At 38.2% G+C, this 16,054-nt stretch overlaps 1 protein-coding gene across 1 annotated transcript in view; it reads left to right on the forward strand.

The window, feature by feature from the left end:
• The window catches only part of LOC119789446 (calcium/calmodulin-dependent protein kinase type 1D-like), a 59,579-nt gene extending 44,075 nt beyond the window's left edge, over positions 1-15,504 (forward strand). The window contains exons 5-12 of the mRNA XM_038294323.1: positions 1,203-1,341; positions 1,623-1,749; positions 3,696-3,771; positions 4,171-4,283; positions 9,118-9,196; positions 9,885-9,972; positions 10,085-10,247; positions 13,754-15,504. Coding sequence (XP_038150251.1) covers positions 1,203-1,341; positions 1,623-1,749; positions 3,696-3,771; positions 4,171-4,283; positions 9,118-9,196; positions 9,885-9,972; positions 10,085-10,247; positions 13,754-13,902 — 934 coding nt within the window. The 3' untranslated portion in view covers positions 13,903-15,504. The remainder of the gene's footprint in view (positions 1-1,202; positions 1,342-1,622; positions 1,750-3,695; positions 3,772-4,170; positions 4,284-9,117; positions 9,197-9,884; positions 9,973-10,084; positions 10,248-13,753) is intronic.
• Positions 15,505-16,054: the final 550 nt, after the last annotated feature.

Here is a 16,054-nt window from a genome sequence, read left to right on the forward strand (position 1 = left end):
CACCTGTAAAACATGGTGATGCTACCATCATGCTGAGGCTCTAGGACAGAGGTCACAAATTAGCTGCCCGGATCCGGACACACCTGCTGGCTAATCCGGACCCAACCTGATTTTAAAAAGTTAGAAATTACTGCAGTTTGTCCAACGGCGGTGTCTAAATTCACTTGCGCTGCTTCTCCTGTTTATACGGTAAAGCCCTCCAGAGTGTCCGGCTCCAGGCTACAAATTAGCCAATGAGATGTTTCTGTCTTGTTTGCTGCTGTTAGACACAGCAGGCAAACCTGTGGCAAGCCGGGCAATGGGAAAGAAGGAGAAGGCAATGAAAAAAAGAGAGCAGAGAAAGTGTGGACTGATGGGAGAACTGCGGTGAACTGGTGAAAGAAAAGTGAAATGGCGTTCTCAAAGATGACCCTGCACATTTTTAGTATGTTTGGCTCAACCTGCTGATGTGAAGCAGGATTCTCCAACATGAACAGAATAAAAAATAAATTTGGATCCAGGCTCAAAATGAGCACCTTGAGAATGGCTTAGTCTCCATTCAAACCCAGGTTTAAAGCCATGCACGGCAGCCTAAAGCCCACTGCGAACATTAAGACAGAAAAAAGAAAGAAAAGAAATGAACAGTCAGTTCAGGTGTTCTATAAAATATCAGGAAATTGTCTATATACCAAACTGAACAATTGTTGTCTACTTAAAAAAAAACGTTTTAGATTTTAAAATGGAAAAAAATTCTTTTTTTATATATATATATTTTTTTTATTTAAAATTCAGTGTATATCATTGATGCATAAACACCTCATTTTATTTCAGATTATCATGAAAAATATCTCCGCACCTTTACTGATTGTTAATTTCCTATATTCTGATCTCACAGATTTTTAATTGGTTACCGCTGCTCTAGGACTTTGCTTTATATCACTATTTTGTACAAAACTAATTTATGAAATAGAATGTGGAGGATTAACTTCTCATTCTTTGGTTCTATGGACATAACCAGGCTGATCCTAAAAAAACACCAGACCCGCTTTTTAGAATAAAATATTTCTATAAATGTAAACTGTTGGATAATTTTCTTACGTTGGAATAAAAATATTGCATATATTGTAGGTATTGTTCTATTTTGGGTTGTTTCTCTCTAAAAAGGCTGAATACATGCACTAATATGTGAGTGATGAAAGGCAGGTTGCTCTTTGTGCTGACAGGGTGTCTGGTGGGGAGCTGTTTGACCGGATTGTAGAAAAGGGCTTCTACACAGAGATGGATGCCAGCCGCCTCATCCGGCAGGTTTTGGACGCCGTCAACTATCTCCACTCCATGGGCATAGTGCACCGGGACCTGAAGGTACTGCAGCATTTTATATTTGGCTCTGAGGTTTTTTTTCACTAGCTAAAAGGGGAAATCCCTGGCATTTAAATCACATGTTGCTGTGTTCACCCATGGGGGTTAAGTGTCAGGGGATTTTGCTTCTTAGTACATTGTAGAAGGGTCTCTACTGAGCCGTGAAAGCTCTTTAAAAGACCAATTTAAAAAAGCAAATCCGTCTGACTTCTTAGCTCTGAGGATTTCAGGCGAGGGGAAAACAACTTGTTGATCTTCTTGCTGTTTCCTGTTTGTATTTTCAGCCTGAGAACTTGCTCTACTTTAGTCCTCATGATGATTCAAAGATCATGATCAGTGACTTTGGGCTGTCAAAGATGGAGGGCACGGGTGGCGTCATGGCCACAGCCTGTGGGACCCCTGGATACGTCGGTAAGGTGGCCCTTTTTAGCTACACCCCAATGACTGTTTCCTGTTTGTTTTTATTTGTTTGTGATAGACCAACACAAAAAAATCAGTTTTTTTTATAAGAAACAATAAATAAATGAAAATACACATATTTTTTTAGATTTGATTGAAAGAAAAAGAAAAGAAAGTTTTTCATCCGTCTGTAGTTCACTCCATTTTGCCTGATACCCTTAAATAAAATCCAGAACAGCCCGTTTTATTATTAGATCACTTGATTTTTAGAGTTCATCTTACTGTAACTTTACTAGAGACCTTTATTAACAAGTAGCTTCAGGAAACTTAAGGAACACGGCAGACATATTTCCCCATTGTTGGACAATAAATGTATTCTCTATTCTATTGTATTTTTTTCTATTCTATAATAAGAGTAAAGCCAAGTTTAAAAAAGATTCTATGTATAAAAAACAAGCTTTAAATATGTCACATAATCCTCATCTATCTATTTTCTGACAATAAATGTAGCATACCACTATTGCAATTCCACCTAAACATGGTTGTTTCTGTAAAGTTGCAGCCAGAGGCTCATGCTAACTCAGAGGAAGCTGCAGAGCTTCACAGCTGAGGCTTCAGGATCTGTTCACAGGACAACTATTACTTCTGCTCTCCACGGAAAGGGGACCTGCCCAGAAAAAAAAAAAAAAAGTCTAATTTTCAATGCACTAGAAGCCATGTGCGACACACCAACTATGTCCCTGATTAGATGAGACTGAGGTTGAAAGATTTGGTCCTCAAGCAACAAACTACCGTAAATCCTCTAATATTGGCCTGTATTCCATTAGCAGCCGGGTCTCTAATAATGGCCTGTGTGGCTGTCGGCGGAGGTAAATAATGGCCGGACTCTTATACAGGCCGGGGCTATAATAAGAACCTACGATGTTCCTGGGAAGTCCTCAACAACTTGTGATAGTAACATACAAGTACCACAGGGGGCAGTGTTTGCTAATAAATCCAAGCCATTAGCATGGGAAGTCCCATCCTTAGCGCAGACAGTGCCGCAGACAGGAGGTCGGCTTGTTTTGTTTTTTATAACGGAAATTGCAGAAAACAACTCGAGCTAGAAGAGCGAAGTGCGCCAGAATGCGGGGACCCTTTTTTCCAACTGGATCTTTGCTCTTTTTCGCCGTCATGTCCCTCCGTTGTCGGACTACTCGCCCCCACTTCCTCATTGCCTTGGCCGTATCTAGACCCACAGTGTGTAGCGCAGACCACGCTTCAATATTAAGGATAAATCAAAAATGTCTGCATCAAGCTCACTGTGACACCTGCTGCAGGAGCATTACCAGGCACACAATCGTTCTTATCTAAGAGAGATTTGGTGTCTGGAAAATAAGAGCAGAAAACAGCTGAGTCAAATGATAATTGAGACATTAAAAAAACAAGTTTCAAAATCTTAGATTTATAACATTTCCAAAGGAAAAAAATGCATTTCAGTAAAACACATTACAAGAAAATTAAGCATTATAAGGCATAACTCTAGGAGGCTAAATGCACTGTTATATGCATTTTCTTCTATGTCACAATTATTTTTATTAGTATTATCAATTATTTTGTTGGTCTGTCACAAAAAACAATAAAACATATTGAAGTTTGTGGTTTTCATTTTGTAATGTAGCCAATGTTCCCTGAGAGAGAGGACCTCTGTTCAGCATAGAAATATGAGGATTGTGTCCTTAGCTTCAGGTATGTCTCATAAGGATGCAGCCCTCATATTTATGAGTTCGACTGAAATTGATCTTTTTCGCACATGACTGGTTTGCCTGAACTGAAGTCAGTTTAATCATCTACCTGTGGTCAGAGGGTAACACCAGAAACTGTCCTCACATTTTTCATCAGCCTCTGTTTTTTTCTGGAAATGGCTCCTCTGTGTAGGTAATAGTATTTCTAATCAATAAAATGTTTGATTGTTTCAGCTCCTGAGGTTCTGGCACAGAAACCCTACAGTAAAGCTGTGGACTGCTGGTCCATTGGGGTCATTGCTTATATTTTGTGAGTACTGGTAATTAACTCCTATTACTCTTTGTTTAGTATTTATTAGTTTTTCTTATGAAGCAATGAAAGACAACATTTTCCCAAATTGCAAACTATGTTGCATACTTTTTCCCCATCTGTTTGTAGAAAATTGTTTTATTTTCATAGAACAAAAACAAAATGAACCATATTACATTAAGCTCAAGCTAAAATCCAAGGTTTATATATAAACCATCGATTGATCTTTTTTCATAATCCCTGTGAGACATCTTCTGTTTCACTAAATACATAAAAAAAGGAATAATCCAACTCCCAGTAAATGAGATTAGGGCCCAGCAGAACGTTTCAGATTCAGGTTGAAGAATCTAACATCAGCCGGATAATAACCCCTCATGCCCACCGTTGTGTTCTCCCCAGGCTCTGTGGCTATCCTCCGTTCTACGACGAGAACGATTCGAAGCTGTTTGAGCAAATTCTCAAGGCAGATTATGAGTTTGACGCGCCGTACTGGGATGACATCTCAGACTCTGGTGAGCTGACTTTGTGCTTGTTTATTATTCCGCTGTGTCTGAAATAAAGGGTGAACAAAGAATCTGTGGTTGCATAACTCTGCTCAAGTTAACAACCTTGATTTTAAAGCTGTGTAACAAGGCAAAAAAGGGAAATAATGAGGGGACACAGTTCAACAGCTACCATGGTAACTTAGTGCTGCAATATGTCTCTATTCCACATTTGGTGTTGAAACAACAAGCAAGCTATTTAAAAGTGGACACGAATCAGCAGCTGCATTTAGCAGACTTTACAGTAGAATCTATCTATCTATCTATCTATCTATCTATCTATCTATCTATCTATCTATCTTCTTTCCATCCATCTTCCTTTCCATCTTTCTTTCCATCTTTCTTTCCATCTTTCTTTCCATCCATCCATCCATCCATCCATCCATCCATCCATCCATCCATCCATCCATCCCTCCATCTCTCTCTCTATATATATAAAACACCTTTAGCTTGTATAACTCCATCTTTTTGGAAAACACTGATATTCTTCAGCAACAAAAAAAGGATTTAATTTTTTATTCTATTCAATTTATTTATATAGCACATGTCATCTCAAGGCACTTTCCAGTTCAACCAGATCATCCAGTCAAATTGATTCAAAGTTTTCTATCTAAGGAAAACCAGTTGATTGCATCGACTCATTGACTGGAAGGAAATCCCTCACACTAAGCATTCTTGTAGCGACAGTGGAGAGGAAAAACTCCCTTTTAACAGGAAGAAACCTCCAGAAGAACCAGGCTCAGTGGGGTTCTTCCGCTTCTTTTAGCTAACCTTAGTTAAAAAAGGAAAAGAGATCCCTTGAGTGAAGCCAAAATAATGCATTCAAAGGGTGTAAATCATTGACTTAAAAGAGGACAAAACTTCTCTTTGAGCAGCTCGCCTGCATGATATGAAAGACACAAGGCAATTTAAAGTGTCTCATGTTGAAATAAGCAAGAGAGATAAGAAAATCTAATTAAAACCAGACATGCATCAAAGAAGAGAATATTGAGCTTCTAATAAAAGGAAAGATTAAATCAAAATGCAACATAAAAAAACATGAAACCACAGAGAAGGTGGAATTTATATAAATAATATTTTCGCTTTGTAGAAAACCTGAATTTATCTGTTTTATACTATTATCTAAAGTTGTTTTTATAATTGAAAGGATTCAGCATTATTAGGATTTGGGCTGGACTTCAGAACGCTGCACACTGCCTCTGCCTCTTTATATCTGCTCATTTTAATGACAAATAAAGGGGTTTCTAATTACCGTATATGAATGCAAAAATTTAATCACTGGTTTAAAATGATCCATTTTCCTGGTTTTGATCATGAAATATTGGATGAGCTGCAACCACCTGTGTTATTTATTTACTGCAGAAAGTATTACAATGTCCTAACCCCCTAAAATAAATGTATGCATTAGCTGGAGGTATTCTCACAGTGTTAGTAGACTGATTTAGTATTAGTCTTGTTGTCTTTCGCCTGCTTTATGGTTTTCAGCTTTTCTGAGTCTACATTTTTTGCATTGTGGAACAAAAAGCAGTGACTTCTGTGTTGAACTGCAGGGTTTACTGAACCATCTTTTACGTAATTTACATCAAGTGGTAGTCCAGAAATATAAATTCGTATCTCATCAGCATACACAGGAGCTGATTTACTGTTAGGCAAAACTAGGCAGTGACCTAGAGCCCCAAGTTCCTGGGAGCCCCAAAAAACTCCTTTTACATGTATAGTTAATACAACTATTCCTCATTTGTGCACATTAATTATGTTTTTGATTTAAAAAATCCTTTAGTTAAAATTCCATCAGAATGCTTATAATATTAAGTGTGTCTCGGGACGCCCCTTTATCAGCGTCCACCACATTGGATTAGTCCATTTTCTGCGCATGTGCAGAAACGTCCAAACAAGCAGCAGCAAATCATTTGAAAACAAACGGTGCAAAGAGAAGTGTTTCCAACTTAGCACTTTTGTCGCTGTATTTAGCGCCTTTTCAGACCCCTCTAGTACTTTTATTTTAAAAAAGCGCCTAGCGCCAAATCTAGTGACTTTTTACTCCTACTGGAGACTTTGGCAACAACATATAAAAGCAGCGAACTCTGCTCTCCAGAGCAAGTAGATTGGTAACCCCGCCTCCTGCTCTCCTCTATCTTGCCTGCTGTCATGATTCATGCAGCGATTATTTCATCCAAATGAAAAATGGAGAACAGATAAGCAGATCATGGCTTGTCTAGAGTTAAAAGAAAGACTGGGTTATTTACTTTTGCCGTCGCTTTTTTTGGAAACACAGGAAGGAGCAATCAGCTAAGTTTGAATCTTTGATTCCTTTTGAGGAAGCATGAAAAGTCAACTGAGCACATTACCAATATGAAAAGAAAAACGACAAAAGAGAACATAGAGAGGAAAACGGCAAGAAAAGATATAAGAAGAGAGGAAATAAGGGTAGAACAAATAATGTACCGTATGCCTATTCTATAAAAAAACTTTATCTGTACAATGGGTCGGTTTTGTGTTTTTTCGCCTAGAGCCCCAAATTTCCTAAATCTGCCCCTGTGCATATATAGATATGTAATCACAGATATCATCTGAGTTTAGAACATATCACACAAATGTTAAATCCAATCCAATCCACTTTATTTATATAGCACGATTTCAATAAACATAAGGTTTCCAAAGGGCTGCACAAAAAAGATAAAATAAAATAAAATAAAAGCACTACCCACACAGGATAAAAATATGCATGTGTATACATAAAATCAACACGTGTATACATAAAATCAAATTAAATAAAAGTGTCTCCAGAATGGAACCTTGAGGACATCCACAGATGATCCTGATTTGTTCAGATTTAAAATTATATTAGCTTACTTCAGACTTCTAAATAGGACCTGAAACAGTTTACTGACCTTACAAAAAGAATCTACATCTATTTGCATTTTCACTGTTAAGCATGACCCCACTGCCTAGACCGCACGTTATTGCATATTGATAGCTCTCCTCTGTCTGATAATCCACTAAGTGGCTGCGCATGTAATAACAGCTAAGATAGGAATCAATAAAGAGAGACTCTGCAAACTCCTATTAGATTTTTTTTTTTTTTTTTTTTTTCTATACCAAATAGCTAAAATTAGCAATTATTAAAACTATGCATGTTAAAAATCTATTAAAAACAAAGACTTTGAAAAAAGAACATTGTTTTAAGCCCTCGTGTTTGTATTTCATCTCTTTTCGTCTTTGATCTGTCTCCTTGTATGTTCATTTTACTACACATATTAAAATGTGGGGTGTATTTTATATGATTTTAACTATTTAGTTTGGTTCTGGTGCCCTTTCGGTTAGTTTACCCTCAACAAATAGTTGGAAAACATCAATATGGCTGGAACAAAGTGAGTCCTTGTGGGTAGCAAATGTTTAGCAAAAAGCTAGCTGAAAAACAAGCAGAGCTGCAAAAATACAAAATGGCAAAGTGAAAAAAAAAATAACCAGCAGCATACCTGACTTATAAAACAGATGAATAATTATTCTTCAGATCATAGCCCACTTTATAGTAGCACCACTTTTCCTTCAAATGACACAAAATCTTGACTTTTTTTGTAAAGGTTAAGGGTTCCCCTTCATGTACTAACAAAGCTCCCTGTTTTTATCAATGACGTTTATCCTTTTAATTATGATCCTGACATTTTAGTCATCGTCTTCAGTCACCAAATCTTGCAAATACGTCAGTTGTTGATAAAAACAACCAACAACCTATAAATCTGGCTGGTGATTCAGACAATAAAAGCACATCTAATGATCAGTTAGATCCGAACAGGATTCAAAAGAATCAGACAAGCACCAATTATCAGCACACATTACCAGGAAAAATATAAGTAATTTAAGCAAATGTTAACCAGAGAATTGTTTTAATCAGCAGCACTTTATGAATGCATGCAATGGTTTGTCAATCATCTAAATAATTTATGGAATGCAGAATATAATCGCAGCTGTAGTTCCTGCATATTTGTTCAGCCCGGCTGAAGTGCAAGAGGCCTTTTTTTCAGATTCAGCAGGTCCTGGAGAAGAAGGAGTCATGACTGTTTCCTGCTGTGATTCACAGTGCAGCTGATCTCTGCCTGGAATTATCATAAATGGATATGGATTAGAGATTAGAGGAAACTGTAAACACAATCTGCAATATGCACAATTTAAAAACCTTTTTTTGTGTACTTTTATTCTGATTATATTCTTTATATTATAGATACACGATATAATTAGGATTCTAATTGTATTCTAATCTGTTTTTTGGTTGTTTAAAAGGGAGAAAAACACACCTACAAATCTAACAAACACAATCAACATATTTGTTTTGTCTTAAAACAAAGAAAAATAATCACAGATCTTTAAGTTTCCAAAGGTCTGAAATGCAGATTTTTTTTAATAGATCAGTTTCTCTCCAATATTCTCATCCTGTCTGTATCGACCTTGTATTTTGCAATCATAATCTGACGTCTGACTAAATCCGTCTGCCATAGATTTTCTTTTTTAGATGTTGCAAAATTCTGAGCTGTGAGCGCTGCAGCCTGTTACACACAGTGAATTAGATAATTTCAGTTATTGGATTCAAAAACTAAAATGCAAATACATGGAGCGGAGTATTTGAAGCATTTATTTCTGTTTATTTTAAAGTTTATGGGTTCCAGTGACAGAATGGGCCATTTTCTATCAGTTTAAGGTTTTTTTTTCCAGCATCCCAATGTTGATATAAACCCTTGACTGCTGGAAGGTGGAGACCCATCCTCAGCTGTATCTGCTCTTGACCTTTTTCTTCTCCTCTCTGCAGCCAAAGACTTCATCAGCTGCTTAATGGAGAAGGACCCTGAAAAGAGATTCACATGCGACCAGGCTCTTGAGCACCCCTGGTGAGGAACTCTGCCGCCACGCTGCGCCGTAGTAATACAATCACTGCAAACCACTCACACACACACACACAGACACACACACCCCGATTCATGGCGTTGTGACGCAGATTGCCAGGCTTACGCATGTGTTGGGAGAGCTTGTCCTCCCACAGTCATCTGTCATCATGGCTCCCAGCAACGCGCCTACCTCAGCCGGTCATCTCTAGCTCTCTGGGAGAAAATTTTCTGAATTGAAGCCCGCCAATTAGTGGCTTAACTCCTCAAGGATCCTTGTGAATCTTGATGCCTTAACGAACAACAGAGATGTATTTCCAGGTCTGCATCAGTCCTAATGAGACTGAGGCAGTGTGAGCTCCCATTGAGGGGGCAGTAAACCTGTTAGGAAGCGACGGGCGTTTTGGGTCGTGGGCAGGTGGACCTCCTAATGTGGTGCGTGACAGCGGGAACAGAGGCCATAATTAAGAGAAATGGTTTTCATTCAAGGGGTTTCATAAAGAGATGATGAATGTGAGAAGGAATCCTGTAGAAACAGCAGCCCATCACTCAAATAGTGCTATAGCTGAATGAAAATAAATGCATGGAGGGAATATGGAAACAACACGGGGATGATTCTGCGCACAAATTTTCGATCAATCATCTGTGCACAATGTTATGGTGCTAGTGAACTCTGACTGCCTTTGTTCTTCAGGATTGCCGGAGACACCGCTCTGCGTAAGAACATACATGAATCCGTCAGCAGGCAGATGCGCAAAAACTTTGCCAAAAGCAAATGGAGGGTATGTGAAACTTTAAATCTAGTTTATCAAACATGCAATAAAAGCACTTTTTACCAGAAAAAGAAGCATATTGTTTTGTATTATTATTTTTTTTCTCTCTCTCTCTGTCCAGCAAGCGTTTAATGCGACGGCTGTGATCCGACACATGAGGCGCCTGCAGCTCGGTACCAGCTTCGGCAGCAGCATCCAAAGCTCCAACTCTGCGCCGGGCCCTCAGAGCCGAGGCCCCGCCAAGAGCCAATCTGTGGACTGCGCGCCACTCTCCCTGAAGGACTGTAAGTGACTCTGATGATACCAGCTGTGATCAAAACAGACGTTTTTATCAGCCCTGCTGCCAGTCAAATAATATGATTAATGCTTGTTAAAGTGAAGAAGCATGATAGATCGACTTATTTTACCGTTTTTGTAAAATTCAAGGCATTTATGAGATTGACTGTTCCATATATCATAGAACAAAATGTTGCTGGGGTTTTTTTTCAGTGTTTAGTGTTTGATATGGAGCCACTGCAGCTATTTTGACCGTCTTCATTGAAATGTATTAAGTTTCAATTCAAGATCTTTAGCTCCAAGTCTGTGAGGACGTGCTGGAGCATTCTGCGCTACATGCTGCTTCTTAACCCTGTAATGCCAAATGTATCATATTTGATATATACGGTTTCTGAAATCTTTTGCGTCTGACACCTTTTGCATAATTTAATAGTAAAAACTTTGCTCAAAATCCTATTGTACACAATCAGATATACCTGATAACAGCCAGTAGAAGACTACACAAAAAATAATCTTGACTTATCGCATAGTAATGAATTATTTTTTTATGACTTAAACTTTATTTAGTTTTTAACAAAATAAAACATACAAAGTATACCATGTTGCACATTATACCAATTGGGTATGCAAGCACTGAGAACAAACAATATAAAGCAAAACCATAAAATAAAATAAAATAGAAACAGTAAAGATGCCAACAATGCACTTTTCCAAGGTTACAGCAGACAATAGTGATTAAGGTTGATCTGAGCTAGAAACGTCATTGACAGGTGTAGGAAAAGTAGGGGGCCCATTTGTTATTATAATCATCTACTCTATTTAACAGTCTGTATGATAATCTTTCAAATGCTGCCAGTTGTCCAAGTGCGGTGTGCCAGTGGGTGAAAGTAGGTGTTGATGGGGCCTTCCACTCCCTCACTAAAAGTTTTCTCCCCAGCATGATGGCTGTCTGTACCCACTGTGCAAGAAAGGAAGGCAAATAATTCAAAACTGAAGGATCTCCCAGTACATAAAGCTTGCTAGTAAAGGGAATGCCCTGACCAACAACCCTCTCCACAACAGTGTGAACAGAGGACCAATATACTTGAACTTTAGGACATCCCCAGAACATGTGCAAAAGTGTGCCACTATCATGCTGGCACTTCCAACAGGCATCAGAGTCTGCTAATCCCACTTTATGCAATCTAGAAGGTGTCCAGTATATGCGGTTCAGGATTTTAAATTGGACCGATCTAGAACGTAGTTCTCGTGACAATTTTGTCATATTCCCAAGAATTTTATTCCACTCCTCCTCTGTAAAACAGAGATTCAAATCAGTTTCCCAGGCTCTTTTAAGGGACAGCATATTGAGATCTGAGGATGACAGTAACATTTTATAGTAATGAATTATTAATATCAAAATGTATTTCTGTTTTTTCTTTTTACATATTTTGTTAAAAGGCCAAATAAGGAATTCAAACCAAAAAAAAGTTATTTTCTGTTTTGTTTTATTCTTGGATCGGGCTTTAAAGGGTTAAAAGCACTTTTTAGGAGTCTAGGTACTAGGGCTGAAGCAATTAATGGATTATTGAAATAATCAACAACTAATTTAGTAATCGATTAATTGTTAACTGGAGCATAGACCCTAAAATATGCCTTTAGCTGACAGAGCCACCCACTTAGAGCAGTAACTATATCAAAATTGTAAAAAATATATGTAAACATTTTGCATTTAAGATAAAAAGTTTTTCATCTGTCAATATGCTCTATCCAGAACTCGTTAAGTGAAAAAGTTTTAGTTTCACCTGGTTTAATTTCGTAAAGAAAATCTTCTTTAAGGAACCTCTGGCTGTCCGATTATTAATCAATTAATCGAAAAAATCATTGACAGATTAATCAATTTGCTAAATAATCTTTAGTTGCAGTCCTAATAGGTACCTTTACTCCATTTGATTGTTTCAAGAAGTCCTGAGTCTTAAAAAAATAGAAAAACAGTTGTTTGTTTGGATTTCACAGCAAGTGCAGGTTTAGCAAAGCCGGTGTTCTTTCAGATGAGCATACCTCGTTATACAAGCATACCCATAGCCAATACACATTTGCAAGATGTCAGATTTGCTTTTATCCCTTTACTTTACTTTTTTTTTTCTTTTCTTTTTTTTGACCAGGTAAACTGCTGGGTATTTTCTTTTTTTTTCTTCTTTTTTTACAGTGTCCTGTCCGGCAAAGTGGCAATAAGAATAATTGTCTTGATGCCAAAAAGAGCCCAACAGATTTTACTTTCACAAGTGTAGCAGTACGGCAATTGCCATATTGCTCCACTTGTTTCATGCATATAAATTTCTTTATTATAATTATGCAGGGAGTTTTACAGTTTATATTGAACTGCAATGTAAATAGAGCAGAAAAACAGAAGGAAAAAAAAGGAAAAAAGATTTAAAAAAAAGAGAAAATATGAAAGAAAGAAGAGATAAAAAGAAGACAATGACAAAACATTTTCAGTCTGCTTCATCACCTGTAACCAGATGAAAAAAGAACAGCACAACCGAAAGACACGGTACGAGACATACAATAAAGCAACACCTTGAAACTATCGCTAAAGTAATATTATTAAGTCTGACACTCTGTGTTACCTGAAGATATGAATCCCTTTACATTTGTAGGAAAAATAGGCTTTAAACTACCTCCATGGGTGTGCGTCCTTTTAGCCATGTAAAAAAAAAAATTTAAGGTCAGATTGCAATACGCTTAAAAAAAACACAAAAAAGTAAGTAATTAAATTGTTTTATTGTACAAGACTACAGGGATACATGTCCATTGAGGTAGATAAAGTTTATTTTTTTCTACAAAACTAAAGGGATAAACTAAACGGGTATTGCCTATGGGTATGCTGGTCTGACCGGGTATGCTCATCTGACAGAATGCTGGTGGAAAATCAAAGATCAAGTAAATAAGCTGAATATAAAATAAATATATATAACTTTATGCTTAGGAGTTAAAAAGAAAAAAAAAAGAAACTTTGTTGACAAAACAGTAAATATTAAAACTCTTAAAAGCAAATTGAATAGTTGTTTATAGTTCTCTACATTGGGAATACATCCTGTATGCTGCTTACACCTTCTTCTTTGCGTTCTGTAAAAATTCAAAAAAAAAAAAAAAAATATCCACTGGACCTGGTTTCCAAGATTTGAAGACGTTTCGCTACCTCTCCAGGAAGCTTTCTCAATTCAAATGTCTGGATCCGCATTGAGTTTGAGTCTTCTTTTCTGCGAAACACGGCGGTGGCAGCATAATGCTGTGGGGATTTGTTTCTTGCACATAAAAAAGTAGCTAAACCTAAACCGTAATGCAGAACTAAAAGTAGCCACAGCTCTGCTGTAGAATACCTTCTGGCATTCCTGAATCAATAGGGGAAATAAAAAAAACCTCTGCTTGGGGAAATTAATCATTACAGGACATGTAAGAAACCAGAAATAAACTGTTAATTAAAGTCAGAAGAATAGATTTTTGTTCCTAATTCATGCAATGTCCCTCACAGGTCCTCCCATAGCTCCTCTTCCATCTGTTGTTAAAGTGCACAACAAGGACTCTGATGTTCCTGTAGCCCTGGAGGATCCCCAGGTGGTGGCTGAACCGGCTCGGCCGCGCCCCTCCACCGTCACGGTCATCCACACTGGGACTAAATGACGCCAGGTTCCGCGGGAGGTGAGCTGGGAGACCACCGAGCTTTGAGACCACAGCTGGAGGTCTCACGACGCGACGTGGTTGCCCAGTTTGCCCATCCCGCTGCCTCCCATCTGTTAATGCCAATCCTTGGGGGAGGAATTTAAGGAGCGTTGGCTCAGCCTCATTTAGCACGGCTCAGTGCGTCACCCACCGCTTCCCTTCACATCGTTACACAGACCCGGAGGTTCAGAGGAAGGGAAGACTCACCTGAAGCTGCTGTTGTGTGGAGACGAACGGTTTTGTCTGGCAGGCGGACCAGGCGGCCGCTGTGGGAGGAACAGGACTGAACAGAACCTTCTAGAAGCCGCCGCTTGTCTCGATCGTAAAAGGTTGTTCCTCTAAATGCCTTGTGTAAATATCCTTCCTGGATCCGTTCTGTAGAGTCATGTTATGCAGGTGAAACGTAAAGCTACAAGCTGTGGTTAATACTCGTGCCATCATCTGCACTTTGAACTTCCTGCAGTTTTGGGGGGGGGGCCCCCCTCCAACCCGCTGTGGTGTTCGCTGTGACGGCTCACGGCATCATAACTTCCAACAGTACGCTGTCAGTGTTGTGTCTTTGTTTCTTTAGTATGCTACCAATCAGAGCAGGACAACGTGCATCGGTTACGGCTGTGATCATAGAGGGAGAGCGTGCAAACGATTGATTATCAATTGGAATATTTATTTTCTTATGACTTTTTGTAAGAATATAATTTGCTGAGATGTGTAAATGTTTATTAAAACTGGACTTGCAGTTATTGCCACATTAGCACCATATCTAATAGATGTGACTTTTTAAGTGTTGTTTTACTCAACAGGTTTTGATGTGACTGTAAGGTCCTCTTTTGTCCACAGGAGGGCGCTTTATGAGTTCTCAGGGATCTGCAGGGATGTGCTTGAATCTAACCAAACGCCTCTGTGCGATCAATCACAACTGAGTCGTCCAATGTATTAAAAAATTATTATATATGTTAAAAAAAATTAAAAAGAAACACCCAAATACAGCTTTTTGTCCCCTTGTGCCACAGGGATAGATGTTTACTTCCTGACACTATGTTTCTTATTGGTAAACCTTGAATAAATGTGGAGAACTACCAGTTATTCTGACTGCAATGACGTACAGATGTGACGGTATTCTGGTTAAGCTTCAGAGTCAGATGAGTGTACAGTGGTGAAGTTGAAGTATCGTGCTCTGCTTCCGCTCCTGAAGTGGTTGTTCTGAGAACAGTTCAGCCCTTCTGTGTTTAATCACTGTGCTTTCATACCAGCCTGTTGAATTTAGCAGAAACTATTTTTTTTTTCTTCCCCCTCCTGCTCTGTCGCTCTCTAAAGACTGGTCTCTCACAGAGAAGAAAAGGGGTCTATCTTTATATATTCTCTGTGCTTTCTCTGACTTAACTTTTAATCGCTCAACATGAATGTGAAATTTCAAGATTTAAAAAAAAAAATGTAGAAAAGAAACAAGTGCATGGCCATTATCTAAGGTTTTCTAACTTTTAATCATCGACAAACGTGGTGAATATCAAAGATTTTGGAAGTCTGCTTACTGTAAATACAAAAAAAACTCTACAACATTCAAAAGTCTTTTGTGTTTATTTTTTAATATGTTGCATAAAGTTTCACAATAAAGAAAAAGCAAAGCAGTGAAAGCTTTTAAGTTGACATAAAGGAGTATATTGCAGAATTGTAATCTATAGCTACGTCGGGGGAGGTTATTCTGAGTTATACGTAGGATATATGAAGTATAAAATCCCCTTTAAACATTGTATAATAAGTCATTTCAGAAGTTTTTCCACCTTTAATAAGAACTCTGTCCTTTAGAACTCAGCTGGAGACAAAACAACTATCAATTAACACCCATGTGACGTGCATTGTGAAGCACAGTGGTGGCAGTGTCATGCTTTCATTTTGTTTTGTTTTTAGCCAAAGTATAGTTCCAAATATGAGTAGGGTAGTGGCAGCCTAGTGGTTAGGGCATTGGGCTTTGAATCCTGAGGTTGTGAGTTCAATCTCCCACAGACTGCCACACTGGGTCCCTGAGCAAGACCCTTAACCCCACACTGCTCCCCAAGGGGATGGGTTAAATGCAGAGAAGTAATTTCCCTCTGAGGATTGTTAGAGTATATAAAAT

This window comes from Cyprinodon tularosa, unplaced genomic scaffold (genome assembly GCF_016077235.1).
Source record: "Cyprinodon tularosa strain WSP-4 unplaced genomic scaffold, ASM1607723v1 ctg339, whole genome shotgun sequence".
Taxonomy (NCBI): Eukaryota; Metazoa; Chordata; class Actinopteri; order Cyprinodontiformes; family Cyprinodontidae; genus Cyprinodon; species Cyprinodon tularosa.